This window comes from Saccopteryx bilineata, chromosome 4, assembly GCF_036850765.1.
Source record: "Saccopteryx bilineata isolate mSacBil1 chromosome 4, mSacBil1_pri_phased_curated, whole genome shotgun sequence".
NCBI lineage: Eukaryota > Metazoa > Chordata > Mammalia > Chiroptera > Emballonuridae > Saccopteryx > Saccopteryx bilineata.
Window position 1 is genome coordinate 54,900,373 of NC_089493.1, and position 15,835 is coordinate 54,916,207.

General features: G+C 47.7%; 1 protein-coding gene across 1 annotated transcript; it reads left to right on the forward strand.

Moving 5' to 3' along the window:
- Window positions 1–1,757: 1,757 nt before the first annotated feature.
- On the forward strand, window positions 1,758–14,531 carry OAZ2 (ornithine decarboxylase antizyme 2). Its single transcript, XM_066273844.1, is given in 6 exon segments — window positions 1,758–1,964; window positions 10,863–10,938; window positions 10,940–11,020; window positions 12,338–12,513; window positions 13,329–13,414; window positions 13,669–14,531. Coding segments are annotated over 6 exon segments (570 nt in total). The 5' UTR covers window positions 1,758–1,944; the 3' UTR covers window positions 13,800–14,531.
- Window positions 14,532–15,835: the final 1,304 nt, after the last annotated feature.

The following is a 15,835-nucleotide window of genomic DNA, read 5'->3' on the forward strand; positions in this document are numbered from 1 at the left end:
TTTAGAGAGAAGGGAGAGAGATAGAGAGAAAGGGGTATGGGGAGAAACAGGAAGTATCAACTCGTAGCAGCTGCTTCCCACATGTGCCTTGACCAGGCAACAAGCCCAGGGCCTCGAACCAGCGACCTTAGCATTCCAGGTTGAATACTCTACCTACTGTTCCATCACAGGTCAGGCGTACCCAGGCACTTTTGAAATAAATTTTCCATTTGGAACACACTAGCCTCGTATTTTCGGTTCAGCCCGCAGCTTCTACCTTCGAGTCACTATTACTGACATAGTTTAGTTCTCAATATTTGCTGATTTATTGGTCACAAACTATTCTTCAGGCCAAAAGATCACTTGTCAAGGGGTGGGCTGGCAGAAATGAGCCATCCCAGCTGTCTTTGAGGGCCAGGAAAATTGCCTAGGTCTCTGGGACTATGAGATGGGGTGAATCAGAGCTGGGTTTAATTGTTCAATTCTGCTGTATACTAATGTAAAAACATTCCTACTTTGAACTTGGAAGAGCAAGTAGGGAGAGCCAAGGAGACAAGGTGAGGCTCTAAAGCGAGCCAGAGTATGGGATCAGCCTTTCCTTAAATATCTAGTGATAATTTGGGCAGTTCTGGTATCATTTACCACTTCCCATTTTTTGCTGGAAAAGACTTAGTTTAGCAGTTCCAAACTTTCTTCCATTTCTGCACCCTCAAAAGTATGCTGTTTGTTAAGTAGAGTAATGGTGTCCTGAGATGGTTCTAATGTGGAACATTTGTGATTTGGGGCTGTTATGAACTGGGGCCCAAAGTGTCCTCTGATTTGGAGTGATTGTGATCACCCTTTCTACAAAGCATCCCTAATTCCCTCGTTACTTTCTCTATCTTTTCCCTCAGGTGGAGCAGTTATCTCATATTGTGATGGCCTTTCTGTGTCTCCCCCTCTGGCCAGATTATGACATCTGAGACAGGGACTTTACCTAGTTAATCATTAAGTATTACTGGATTCTAGTACATGCCTGGAGCACATAGTAAGTAGCTTATCAATAATTATTTGTTGAATAAATGAATGGAATTTGAGGTGATAGTGCTCCACTGTGATCTATGATATGATAATGTGACCTCTTGTTGCAATCTGGATTGACTGAACAAAGTTGGAAGTGCCTATGATTGTGATCTGAGAGGTCCCTGCCCCAGTGATTGGAGGTGACTGTAAACAATTTGTGATGGTGCCTTCCACTACTTCTGTCAGGTAATGTGACCCTGACTCTCAGATATTTGAATTCAGATGACCACCAGCCAGTGTCAGCCTTTGACTGTTGACCTGAGACTTGTCTTCACGGTGCAGATTGTTGATCTCAGCTGACAGCTGAGGCTACTGATCTGCATTAGGAGCTGAGGTACCTGAGATCTATGGGCTTGGGCTTAGCCTGGTAATGGCGTTAATATGTGTCTAGTGCTTTCAGAATTCAGATTTTGTCTTGTTTAATAAATAACCTACAAATAACATGGCCCTGGTGGCTCCAGGTCAGAGTCAGAGCGCAGAAAATTCTACTTTTAAATACAACGCATCTTCCCAGCATTACAGCCACCCCCTCAAACCTCTCATCTGGACCTCCACCCACCCTCACCCTACCTCCCACTCCGACTCCTGGAGCGCCTGCTTGGAGGCGGGGCGGTGCTTTGCCCTTTGTTGTGGGCCCCAGTTTCCCAGGACACCGCGCGGCGCTGGGGTGGGGCTATGCAGATGAGCACCCGGGGGCGGGGCGGTTGCGGCGGTGTCGGCGGCGGCCGGGGAGGGTCAGTTGGAGGCAGGCGCTCGCTGAGGCAGGAGGAGGGCTCTGGGCCCGCGGCCTGACAGGGACTTAACCCGCAGAGATCGGCCCCGCGCGCGACCCCACACCCACCCACTCAGCCACCTACCCCCTCCCTGCGCCGCCTCCTCCCACCCTGAGCAGAGTCGCCGAGGATGATAAACACCCAGGACAGGTAACGGCCCGGCCCAGGCTCCCCGCCCCCATCCTCCCCTCATCGGCTCCCGAGGGACTCCTCCCCCACTATCCAGCCGGTTCCCGTCCCCTCCCCCGGCGGGGCCCCATCCGCCCGCACTTGGACCCTTCCCCACTTCAGCCACCCCAGTCCAAGTCCCAGTCCCGCAACGGGGCCTCCTTCCGTCCTTTAGCCCCCACCCGCCAGCCTTGCCCATCCCCCTTGTCCGGGCCTGCTCATCCTGTAGCCCCCAGAAACCGGAACCCAGTCTTCCAATCAACTCCCCATTTTCCTTCAGCTCCGCCGATCGGTTCCCCATTCCTGAAAGTGGGGTTTTCCCTCATCCAGATTCTCTAAATTGTTTCCCATCTTCTCCAAATCTTTCTTCCTCCCCCTTTATGTCACTTAACCCTACCCTTTAAATCCCCTAATTCAAACTGCACCCTCCAGCTAGACCTCTGTCTTATCACTGCCACCCTCTCTGATCCCCCGTCAGGCTCCATCCTTCAGTTTGTCGTCACCCCCCCCCCCCCCCCGGGCTAATAGTCTTTACAGTGATGCCCAGCTATCTCCTTAGTTCTGTACTCCAGCTTCATCTTTTCCCTTCCTCCCTCCCTCAACGCTCTTTTCCTAGTTGGGCCCCATTTCCCCTGTCTCCCAACCTTATTCTATTTAATTCTCCAACACTTTGGACTTGACTCCTGTCTTCCCTCCTGTTTTGGTAATGGGGTCCCCCAAACACTCTTCTCAACACTCCTGCCCTCTAGTCACTCTCAACTGGAACTCATCTTTACTTTCACTCTTCCCATCTTAATTGAACCCTATCTTTAAATGAAGAGATCAGAGTACTCAGCCCACGCTGGCTCCGATGGAAGGCTTATCCTCTGCCTACCTTCAATGCCTCCATACTCTGGACACCTGGCCCTGTTAATTGGAGAGAGAGGCTGCACATCTTTCTGAAACAGCACCAGTGGTTTTTCTAAACTTACATCATATCTACTTCCCCCTGCTTAAACTAGGCAGAATTCATAGTTCAGTTTTCCTCTCTGACTCTCCCGGTTTTCTCCAAGGCCCTCAAACATCTCTCCCTCAAACATACTCCATATTTCTGCCTCAAACTCATCTTTGAAACTTCCATAATTTCCTGATTCCCCACCATTTTTAACACCAGTTATTTCTTATACACCAGAATGGCTTCCACTTGCAATATGGGTCTCATTGTCTTCCTCCTTTTCCCCCTAGACTTGTGCTGCCCCCTCCAAAATGAGTCTGAAGCTCATTAGTTCCTCACACCAGCCCCTTTGTCTCCAGATTTGGCCTTATGGCCTCTGCCCCTCAGTTGGGCCTCATTGTTTTGCAAGCAGACCCATTCCCTTCTTAAATTGTGCCTTGATTGGTCCAAAACTAGACTGTTTAGTTCCTCGTATAAACGTAGCCTTCCTCAAGGTTCCTCTGACACTTGGGCTCCTTTCTCACTAAAATGGCTTCTAACTTGCCATTTCCCATTCCTTTAGCAGTAGCATCCTTAAATCGTCCAGCTGGGTCTTTGTTGTTTCTTGTATCTCAGTATTTCTTAACTCTGGTTGCACATTTGAGAAATCAATCACCTGGGCCCCACCTCAAGAGATCTGGTGTAGTTGGCATAGGATGGGGCCAGGTATTAGCACAGGCGTATTATTAAAGCTCCCTGGGTAATTCTGATGTGCAGCCAGGGTCCAGAAACAACTGCCTCTGCACCCCTCCCCCAAGAAGACCCTTCCCATCATATTCCTTTCATGGGTGTCAACCCTTTTTCTTCTGAAAATGACCTTGTCTTCAGGGGTTTCTTTAGCCTTTCTCTCCCAGGTACTACCCAGAAATACCCAAGATACCTGCAACAGCCTTTGAAATTCTCCTGCCTCTTGTTAGTTCTCAGCCAACAGCCATTTTCATTCTTAAACTCTTATTTTTAGCCCACACTTCTATTTCTTCCCTACATGTAGAATGAAAATTCACTCTTCGTTTCCTGGTTCTTACATTCCAATTTGACCCAGCACCCCCCCTCCCAAGTCCTCTTCCTACAGTCCCATTCTGCTGTTATATTTTCCTTTTCCAAGACTCTCCATGTCCATCTCCCTTTGCAGTCTCGTCTTTAATTCCATCTTCTCTAACCCAGCCCTTCTGGAGCTGAGGAAGTGGAGGTGGATGTATACTTGGATGTTGCTGGATGCAAAAGGTATTACTTGTGGTAGACATGGCTGTGTGTGTTCTGAGGATAGCCAGCAGTTATGGGAGAAGGCAGAATGAAGCACAGAGGCAGAGGGAAGCAGAAGAACCTACAGGAAAACCTTTCCTGGTCTTTATGTTTTTGTCTCAGCAGTGGGGTTTGGAAGGTGGTCTCAGCAGGCAGTCTTTGGAGCATGGGGGAATGAGCTGGTCTCTGCGCCTAGTCCGGTGCAGGCTGAGCTCTGAGAGATGAGCGCTTGGGACCAGCACATAAGGATCTTCACTGACTGTGAGGTTGAGAGACCTGAGTTTTAGTTCTGGCGTAGCCAGTGTGCTTACATGTACGAAGAGGGGGTTGGGTATGCTTAACTTGGAGATTCCTTCCAGCTTCCTAAGTGGCAAAACAGGCTTGCTTTTCTCTAGGGCCCTTGCTTAGTGTGTTGGTAATTTGAGGGGCTGGCTGTATGACAGGCAGGTGGAGGGAGGAGCCAGCTAGCTTGCCAGGGCCTGGGCAGGAGCAAGGCCCTGGATCAGGCACCTCCACTTTGGCCTGGGGGTGGGGTGGTGTGTGCAGGGGTGTCTGGTTTCTTTGAGTTATGGCAATCCTGTTTCCATAGCATGTTTCCCAGCCTCCTCTGGCTGCCTCTAACTTTTCTAAAAGAAATCCTGGTAGAGCCTTAACTAGGGATTTTGATAAGAGCCGGATGTTCTTCCCCCTCAGTGTTCTTGGTGTTTTGTATCCGCAGAGGGGGGAGCTGCTAGCTGAGAGTATAGCTCCCATCGGGTGGGGGATGGGCTTTCCAGCTTCCCTGGCTCCAGTGAAATATTCAGGAGGTGGAGGCTTGGTTTCCTGGAAGAAATACTTGCAGAGGAGCCGGCAGTGTGTTTTGAAAACAAGGCTCTTCCTTTCCAGTTTTGTTCTGATTAGTACCTCCAGAATGTCAGGACTCCTGACGGTGGAGGAAGGAAGAAGACACAAATACAGGCACTTTTATTATTATAGTTTTTGGACATGAGGTTTAAGTCCGAGGAAATTAAGCTTCCTGGCCTTTCTCTTCCTGGATTTTCAGGAGCAGGAAGATAGTCTGTCTAGGTCTTGCTTAGTCCCTGTGACAGTACAGTACGTGGTAAAGAGCTTGCCCCAGCTCGAGAACCATCTGTTTCTGATGGGCTTTGGGGAGAAGCATTTGCTTCTACAGGTGGTTTTAGGTGGAGGTGGGAGTAGAGAGGGTACAAGAGCACATCAGAGCCTTGAGCATCTTTACTAAATGGTTCCCTTGGTAATGGAATTTCTGTCTTTCCCCCCAAAGAATTTGGTTTAGCTGTTCTTTACTTACTGGCACTCTGGCTTGTTGGGTATGAGGTAGTAGGGAGAGAAGTTTTCCTGTTATGTGCCTTCAAGGTCATCCCTGAGATAGAGACGTCTTCTAGTATAGTCAGGAATCCCCCCAAATTGGAGGCATGTTTCAGAAAGCAGTGTGAACTAATAATAGTAATTCCTCACTCTGCCAAGAAATCCAAATTTAGCCTCAGAGCTGCTCAGAAATATAAAAAAGGGGACTGAGGATTGGGGTAGAAAGATGACATTACATATGTGCATTTCTAGAAGAAAAAGTAATTCATCCTATTTTGAAACACTATGCAGTGTTGATTCAAGCTGGTGACATGATTTGGAAGGCAGTAAAGCCTAATCGAAAGCTACAGATCAGAAATGTCCAAGTAGGTGAGAATTTTGCTACTCGAGGTGAACAAAACAGGTAGTTTTCTGTTGGCAGCAGCAGAAAAAAATGCTATGTGTAAGATAAGCCTTAAGAAAATTACCTAGGCCTTTGATATTATATAAACAATGAAATGATTCTAGCCTGGGAAGAGGCCAGAACTGGGTGATGTCTTCACTATACAAACTAGATCGAGGTACTTAAAACGTAAACTTAAGCACTTTATTTTAAAGCATGATTACCTAGCTATCCACCAACCTCTGATAGCGTATGTAGCTTTGCCCACCATTGGTGGAAGATGTAGCAGTATCATCTGTGTAATAAGATAAGCAAACCTCAGAGACACAGATATTCTAGCTGCCACTGGTGTGTTTCTTGTGGAGAATCAACCAAGCCCAGTTTTGATTTCAGTCTGTGATTCAGAGTGGTGATGTCATTTTCTTTATAATTGTGCTTAGCAAGTAGACTCCCTTTGGCACACACAGAGCAGCCCTAATGAAATGACTTATGCCTGGCATCTAACCAGGGCCCCTTTCTCATATGGAAAGGGAATTGGCAGCTGGAAATCAGCCTCTACGCGCACACTAGACTGGAGGTGGCCATCACCTCCCACCTTTCTTCATATTTCTTTTTAGCTAAGTGTCATGGCAGCCCTGGATTGGTCCCTCTTTGCTTAGGGGCTAGTCATCAGAGACCTTCCTAGTCTCAGAGTAAGAACTGCTTGTGTGAGAGAAGTCAGGCACTGTAGTGTTCTAAGAGGCAGGGCCAGAGGTAGGAATGGGTCAGAAGAGAGTGAAAGGGAGGAATGAATGTAGAATGTTTGGGAATATGCTTTTTATGTCTTTTTCACTTGATACCACAATGTAGGTAATACCAAGGCCATCTGACCCTCCTCTTGACATGTAATGGACAGAGAGAAAGGGTGCAGACATGAAAGAGCTCAGGCCACTGACTCAAGTAAAACATGATCAAAGTATATGAAGAATATGAATTCAAGTTTTTGTTAAGATTTAATGAATGGAAGTTAGCCACAGAATTGCTGTTATATTAAGTCTCTATTCTATGTAGCAGGCTGTGTCCTGCTTTGAGCAAATTAAATATAGGAAATTGACAGTCAACTAAAGTGATTTTTGACAGGAGATCCTTTATGAAGAGATTTAAGGTTACTTTCTTTAAATGATAAGCACCCTACAGATTTTAAAATATAATTTGAATTATAAAAATTTGATTTACCAGCAACATTCCCCAGGACTACATCTGCTTCATACACTGCCTGTCTGTAGTCAGTATATGAAATTACAACCTGCTAAGGACATTTTAGACAACAGTCACAGAATGCTTTAAATTGGAGGCAGCATGATGTGATGATATGTTGGTAGCACTCATACGTATCCTGAGGAGTGTTTCCATGGGCATGTCCAGTAACAACTGAGAAAGGAAAAGGCACTAACAGATTGGCTCCAATCTCTCATCTCTCTTCCGAATTGACTTGGATACATTTGATTCTCTTTAATCAGCCATGATCTTTTCAGCCTCTAGACTGAGCTTCTCAAATTATCCTTGTGTGGTAGAGATTAAACCAGTCCTGCCCCCCAGTGGAGTGAGCAGGATGTGAAGAAGGAGTGGAAAAAGGTAGGCATTGGGCCCGACCAGGCAGTGGCGCAGTAGGTAGAGCATTGGCCTGGGCTGTCGAGGACCCAGGTTAAGAACCCTGAGGTCGCCGGCTTGAGCGTGGGCTCACCAGCTTGAGCATGGGGTTGCCGGCTTGGGTGGAGTCATAGACAGGATCCCATGGTCACTGGCTTGAGCAAGGGGTCACTGGCTTAGTTGGAGCCCCCTGGTCAAGGCACATATGAGAAAGCAATCAGTGAACAACTAGGGTGTCATAACTATGTGAGATTTTTTTTTTAAATTTAATTTTTTTATTTTATTTATTCATTTTAGAAAGAAGAAAGAGAGGGAGAGAGAGGAGAGAGCTAGAGAGAGAAGGGGGGAGGAGCAGGAAGCATCAACTCCCATATGTGCCTTGACCAGGCAAGCCCAGGGTTTCGAACCGGCGACCTCAGCATTTCCAGGTCGACGCTTTATCCACTGCGCCACCACAGGTCAGGCTAGGGTGTCATAACTATGAGTTGATGCTTCTCATCTCTCTCCCTTCCTGTCTGCCTGCCTGCCTGCCCCTGTCTCTCTCTTGTTCTCTCAAAGAACAAACAAAAAATACCAGGTATTGGAACCAGTAGAAACATGACTAAACTGAATATGAAATCTAACCTGGTTTGGATCTTGTGATAGAATCTACTTTTTTCTCTTACGCTTAAGTCCTCCATGATCCACTTTTTGTATTGAGGTTGGTGGCATATTTTGCCACAGTACCATTTGAACATTAAATTCAATACAAGAAGAGCAGGCCATTCCTGGGGAATTTTATGCCCCTTAATTTCTTTCCCCATTACATTTGTACCCATCTCCCTTCTTCCCTTCCCTTCTTCAGAAATGATTAGGTTTTTTTTGTGAGAATTTGCCATTCATAGCAAGTAACGAAAAACAGATCCGTTATGATAGACGATGAAGATAATTATTGTGATCTACTATCTACTAAGTTTATATCAAACCCCAGCTGTTTCTCTTTGGGAACTGGATACTAGCATGGGGGCCTGAAACACCCTTCTACCCCTACTCACATACACACTTGCTTTCTCTGTAGACTTTGTGGGGGACGAGGAAAGGGTTCCAGGGATCCTAGTTGTGACTGGGGAAGTAAATGATTTGTTACCATGAAATAGACTTTTTGCGTTTATTTGAAGAGGAGTAAGATCAGGACACTAGACACACCATAAGCTCATACTTTAGTGCTGGAGATAGGGAAGGCCCTAGGGATTCTTTCTAAGAAGACAAAGGGGATTCTGGATCTAAAAAAAGGAAAACCCACCTTATTCTGATTTTTTCAGTGGGTTGGCCCCATTGTCTCTGCCATTTGCAAGTAAAAATTAGCTCAGAATCAAGATGGTGGTTGGAATGCAGGTCAGGGGCTGAATGTAACTCATCAAAAGATCACTGAGGAATAATTTCTCTGGGAGCAGGATTCTGAAGTTAATTGAGTGAGCACCAGAATTGTAGAATTCCAAGGGCCTTCCTTGGGATCTAGTTGTTTTGTGAACCCACACAGTTCTGGTATAGGAGGCTACCTCTCATTTGTCTACCTCAAGAGGTTTGTCCAGTCCTTGGTAACTCTCACTGACCAATACAAGTGAGCCAGCTTTTTCTAGAGGCCTGAAGTGGTCACAGGGGAATGGGAAGGGAACCGTACTATGTGGGATGTGTGTGTGCCACTCTATTCTACCCCTAATACACCAGAAGGGGGGATCATAACAACTCACTGTCCCTAGTAGAAAACAAGCCCCATCTTTGAGAACAGTAGCATAGTCCTCATTCATGGCTTGTGTTCCTTGGTGAGGCCAGGAGTGGGAGATGAGGCTGTCTATAGGAGGTGGTGCATGTGGTTATCACTTCCAGGTGCTGATGTTGCTCTAGGCCCACTGACACTGCCTTAGAGCCATCTCCTAGCAAAATTTCCAAGTATAATTTTAGGCCCCTTATTGAAACCCTGGAGAACAGAGGAGCCAAGCTATAGTAGTAATGGGTTTGGACTTCTGTCTCAGCTGGAATGCTTATACAGGTCTCTTAGTACTGAAGGTCTCATTGGGCTCTGCCCCTTTAGTTACTGTACTGTTGCCAGCGTAGGTGTGAGTTCAGTTCTGCACTCTGAGCCTAAGAAAAACCCCAATCTGGCATGCAATGCTGTGCAAAGCATGTGTCTCATGTTATTTTAAAACTGGTTTTCAGGGGGGGAAAAACCTTAATTTAGAGCATTTGCTAATTTCTGGTATGTAAATACTTCCCCTATAGCTGATTCAAGCTACCAACATGACAGACAACCAGTTGGGAAGAGATGTGCACTGTTGGGAGAGCAGGCTGAGTCATGGAGTACACGCACAGACACTTCACCGTTTTCATTGCTTCACCTGCCCTTGGCCTGCGGAATGAGTTATATCTCAGCTTAAGGAGCCATTAAATTGGATTCAAAGGCAGTGGAGCAGATTTGGAACCCTATTGGGTCCCACTGAAAATCCTGATGGCCAGTAAGGGCACATAGTTGGAGATGATTATTGGCATTCAGCATGTTTATTTCCTCTCAGCAACCACCCACCCCTGATACATACACACTTGACTGTCTGTTCTGACCATGTCAAGACACCTAAACTCCCAGGCTTAGGTCAGACTCTAGCAAAGAAGGGCAAGGAAGCCTAGCATTTGGTGGCACACCAGGGACAAATTTAAGACACCATAATACTCTGTACTATAGTGTACCTCCTCTCTGGGAGCCAGATCTGTGGATTTAATTCAGTTCTTGACCTTAGATGGACTGGGTAAGTGATTTCTGTCTAGTTACTCTCTTTAGATAAGAGAGGAGGCCACCTTTGGAAAAGTGGCCTTGAGTGGTCCGCAGGGACACAGTACCCAGACCACATGACTTCCTGAGGCCATATGCCTCTTCAGGTTGAGGTGATTGTATAGGCTTTGTTATTGTGCCACATAGGTTGAGACACTGTTGGGGTAAGGAAGGGGGCTGTTGGAAGGTACTGGGCTCTCAGCCTGGCAGGCAAGCCAGGATCTGGTTCCTCCCAAGGTCTGCCAGGACCACAGAGATTTGTTTGGTGTTTGACAGGTGCTCCTCTGGTCACGTATCCAGCTGGACTCCCTTAGCCCTTCTAGGACTCCCTATGCTTCTGCAGGATGGTGGGCTCCTGCCCTTTAAGAGCAGAGGTAGCTCTAAAAGCCGAAGCCCAAGGACTGGCCCGGTGGCATAGCCTTAGAGTACTTGTTTACGGAGAGCCAGGGCAAGGGTTGGGATGGGATGTTGAAGTAAATTTTCAAGTCTTGGTGTTTACTGTCTCACCTTGTCTGTCTCTTGCAGTAGTATTTTGCCTTTGAGTAACTGTCCCCAGCTCCAGTGCTGCAGGCACATTGTTCCAGGGCCTCTGTGGTGCTCCTGATGCCCCTCACCCACTGTCGAAGATCCCCGGTGGGCGAGGGGGTGGCAGGGATCCTTCTCTCTCAGCTCTAATATATAAGGTAAGGAGGACCCTGTGGTGGAAGGCTCAGAGCAGAGCCTTCTCAGACTCACCGTGCTGCTGCTGCTGGGCAGTAATCACTTCCCTTAGTCTTTTGACTCAGGCCTGGCCAGTAGGTGGATTGGGAGGGCCTCTTTCAACTGTGGCTGCTATGTGGCTTTTGAAGAGTACTAGAAGGATATCAGCACCAAGCAAACACCCTGCCATCTTCTCTGCGTGGTGGTCTGCACTTGAGTGCCAGTTCAGGGTTGGAGTGAGGGGGATGTGAGAGCTCTTTTCTGGTGCTGCTCCTTCCTCAGATTCTGTTGAGAAAGACCATGGGCCAGGAGGAGTTTTCTCATTGTCCTCACCCTTTGCCGTTCTGACTTTTGTCCCTTATCAGCCTGATTGGGAGGGTGTATGTGGAGGGTGGGAAGGGTAGTGTGGAGGGGTTAGGGGTAGTGTGGAGGGTGGGAGGGGTAGGGTAGAGGGGTTAGGGGTAGTGTGGAGGGTGGGAAGGGTAGTGTGGAGGTGAGTGGTAAGGAGAGGGGGCCTTACATTTCAATCACCTATCACCCTGGTAGCATATAGCACAGCCCAAAGGCTTCAGAGAACCCTGAGAATCTTCCTGGGAACGATCTGGGCTGGGGTAGCCAGCCCTTTGCTGGTTTTTAATCTCCTGTGATTGAGGCCTAGAAGTTAGTTTAGCTTCTCCCTAAGCCTGGCATTGAAGAGCAGCAGGGCAGCTGAATTCTGATCTCTTGAGCTTGTGGCCAGGATATACAACATGGACCCTGCAGTCCACCTGGGAGCAGGCTTTGGTTGATCTGGGCCCCAGCCAAGCCTCAGACATATTTTTGTTCCTGATGTTTCTCTTTCAGAGGGAAGGGAAAAATTGTGGTGCTGGGGAGACAGGCATGGGCTTTGAGTCAGGGAGACCTGGTTTGAATTTCCACTAGCTGTGGAGCCTTGGGTCAGTTGCTGAATTGTTCTGGGCCTGTAGATCTCAGATTTAAAATGGGCATAATTCTGCCTACCTCAAGTGCTGTTGAGATTGAAAAATGGGGAAGCACCTTGCACAATATTGGGCATCTAGTGCACGCTTGGTAAATATTTATATTTTCCTTCCCATCGCACTGGCTTTTAGCCAATACCAACTAGTCTTAGTGCCCGATGAATGACGGTCCTATTTAGCCAGCATACAGCTCTACACTTTCGTGCCCTCTAGCCCATGCTACCCTGAGATAGACTGTATGGGGACTCTCAGTACCACTGAGGTTGGGGAGCCTATGATGAGGCCAGAAGCAGTAGTGACATTGTTCCCTGACTAATCTCCCAGGACGAGAAGCTCACTGTGACCCAGGACCTCCCTCTGAACGATGGAAAACCTCACATCGTCCACTTCCAATATGAGGTCACCGAGGTGAAGGTCTCTTCCTGGGATGCAGTCCTGTCCAGCCAGAGCCTGTTTGTAGAAATCCCAGATGGATTATTAGCTGATGGGAGCAAAGAAGGGTAAGGAGCGAGGGCTGGGGAAAGGGAAGGAACAAATGGGGAAAGAGGTCCCATTCCAGAGAAAGGCATAGGCTTACTGGAGAGAACAGAAGAGTGGGGAGTCTGCCTTCTTCCTTAGCTCTAGCTGAGACCTAGAGCTAGATACCATTTGAAACAGGTTATTTTTAGCCAGTAAAACAGGGCTGCTCTAGGTTGTAATTAAAGCAGATCATTATCACATTAACCAAATCCCTGTCATTAATTACTCCATGGTTCACTCTTCCCAGCAAACGTTAAATTCTCCTTGAGCCACCATATAGTGGTACGGTTCAAAAGGCCAGGAAGCTCAGAGACCCATTGCGATTTCACTGGATTGGGCAAGGCCCTCTAAGCAGTCAGGTGTGTGAGAAAACAGTCCTGAGGACAGAATTCATGAGTGGTTCCAACCTCTTGAGGAAATCCTTTTTGGCAGTGTTAGTGCCTGAGATTCTCTCAGTGGTAGATAGTCATCAAAGTTGGCACCTTTGGAAGGCCCTTGAAAAACTGGGTTCTCTTCCTAGGCCCCACACTGCTTTATGAACTGCATTAGTTTAGTTGATCAGTATTCATTTCAGAGGAAGGACCCCTGTTCCAGGAAGAAATAATTCAATAACATTTTTCTTAAAGATTGTGGCTTATTTTTTTCTAAACTCAGGGCTCCTGGGGTCTTGAAATAGGAAACCTCCTCCCTGAAGTTATTTATAATTTGGCTTGAAGCCTCAGAAAAGCCTTTTTTGGGAGTAGCTGGGTGGGAAGTCTATAGAGGTGGTAATGGACTTGAGTTTTCTTTTCTTCAGATTGTTAGCATTGCTAGAGTTTGCTGAAGAGAAGATGAAAGTGAACTATGTCTTCATCTGCTTCAGAAAGGGCCGGGAAGACAGAGGTGAGGAGTCAAAGAAGCCTGAGACCTACTTCCTAGAAAATGGGGTCTGGGGAGGAGAAAAGGGGCTCCTATACAGTGAGCTGTGAGGCTCTTGAGTTTGCCGTTTAAACTTGGGCACTCATGGGGCGTCGTTCCTGAAGGGGCTTAGGCAGGCCTAGTGCTTTTTTATTCCATTTTTGTTTTGGGTTTCTCCTCAATTTGTCCCTACCCTTGTTTCCTATCGGAGTCGCTTATTATACTCTTCTCTTCTGCAGCTCCACTCCTGAAGACCTTCAGCTTCTTGGGCTTTGAGATTGTACGTCCAGGCCATCCCTGTGTCCCCTCTCGGCCAGATGTGATGTTCATGGTTTACCCCCTGGACCAGAACTTGTCCGATGAGGACTAATAGTCAGATTATGCATTGCCCAAGAGCCACAGTGGGGAAAGAAAGGAAGTTAGGCAGCCCTGGGACAGAGGAGGGGGCTCCTTGCTGTCTAGGGAAGGACGCTGAGGGACTCGGGGTGAGGGTTGCCTACTGTGTTCTTGGAGTTGACTCATTGAAATTGTTTTCCATAAAGAACAGTATAAACATATTATTCACATGTAATCACCAATAGTAAATGAAGATGTTTATGAACTGGCATTAGCAGCTTTTTAAACTGCGCTGTGTGCTGTGCTCTGTCTATCCTAGGGGAGGACACTGCCTAGAGGGGGAGCACTGTCTGGGGCGGGGCAGGGCAGGGCAGGGCAGGGCAAGGCAAGGCCTGGAGGGCTGGTGGGCAGCACTGTCGGGCTCAGGCTCCCCAGCTGTTGGGCTTTCCTTTTTGGTTTTTAAGACTTGTGTATTTTCTTTCCTTGTTTCCTGTCACCCCAGGGGCTCCTGGGTATAGGCTTCTTAACCTCTGGGAGGCAGTGTCCTTGAGTTGTTTTTGACACTCCACCTGGCCTTCTGTGTGTGCTTTTGTGTCTGGCCTGGAGAAAGCAGGCCTGACCCCTCCTTCTTTACAGCTTAGTGTTATTCTGGCATTTGGTTAAGCTGGCTTAATCTGTTTAATGTTATCAGTGCATTTTAAATAGGGGCATTTGAGGTTCACTCCCACCACCAGGGCTTTTTTGGGGGGTGCCTGGGCCTTAAAAACACTAGCCAAACTCTTAATTCTCAGATCACAGCCAGGAATTCATGCTCCTGGCGGCAGGCCCAGGCCCCAGGGTGTCTCCTTTCTAGGGTCACACAGAGCAGGGAGGAAGAGGAATAACAACTCAGGGCCTGGGGGTTGGGGGGGGTCTGTTCTTAAGGACTGGATGCTCTGCTCAGCTGAGTACAGTGCTAATTGCACATCCCCTCACCCCACCCTGCTAACAGGTTCTGAATAGTGCCTGAGACCCTGCTCCAAGGGCCTGGGGTGGCACTGGGGCTGTAGAAGTGGTCTACCCTTTTCTGTTTTCAAGGAACAGTTTGTTCTAAGGGGGGAGGAAGGGGGAGAGATCTAGACTGGGTGAGGGGGGTGGGGGTGTCAGGGAGGCAAGTGTGTTGTGTTACTGTGTCAATAAACTGATTTAAAATTGTGGTTGGTCTGTTTATTCCTGTACCAGGACCAGCATCCTACCACTACTGTCTTCTGAGTCCTGAGCCTAACGGATTAGGGGTGCATTGTGAGCTTCTCAGGGAAAAAGCTGCAGTGCATCAAGACACATGAACTGGCAGAGGTCTCCAGGGCCACATTACACAGTCAAATGTGGGCTGCTAAGAGTCTGGGACACACTGCCAGCAGCACCTACTCAGGTGTGTGTTCACAGCAGCTTCGCCCAGAATAGAGGCCATGTACCTGGAAGCCAAGCTGTTCATAGGTCTTCCTATTGTATAGAAGGCTGTCCTGAAACTGGGTTCTGGCTTTTCAGGGAGTTGACATTCCCATCTGTGGGGGTGTCTGAAGGAAGCAGCACACACCTTTAGGAAGGAGGTTTTCTCCTTTTGGAGCTCAGTGCCGAGGCATGGCTGCCATTCTCCTTGGACCACCAGCCTGCTGAATAAGCTCTCAGTGGCACTGGAGGGGGCTAGAATCCTCTTCACCTATGGCCTCTTCTGCTTTCTCAAGGGCTTATTAGCAGTTCTTTCCTTTTGCTTCCATTTTCCCAAGTGAAGTTCTGGGCCTGTTGTTCTTCCAACTCCTACAGCTTTGGAGCGATGTGCTGCTGAGAGGTGGCTGTATTTACTTTCTCTTGAGTCTTTGGCCTGTTCTCATGTTCTTTGTGAAGCTTATGTTTTCACACTGGGCCCACCTGGTATTCATTAAGAGAAGGAAGCTCAGCACCTTCACCCCTTCACAGTATTAGTAAAAGGTCTGGGCCCAGAGACATTCAGTTGAAATTAGAAGGGCCTAAAGATGCCCTCCATGGAGCAGATAACCCCTAGAGGCAGCATCAAATCAGTGAAAAACATGA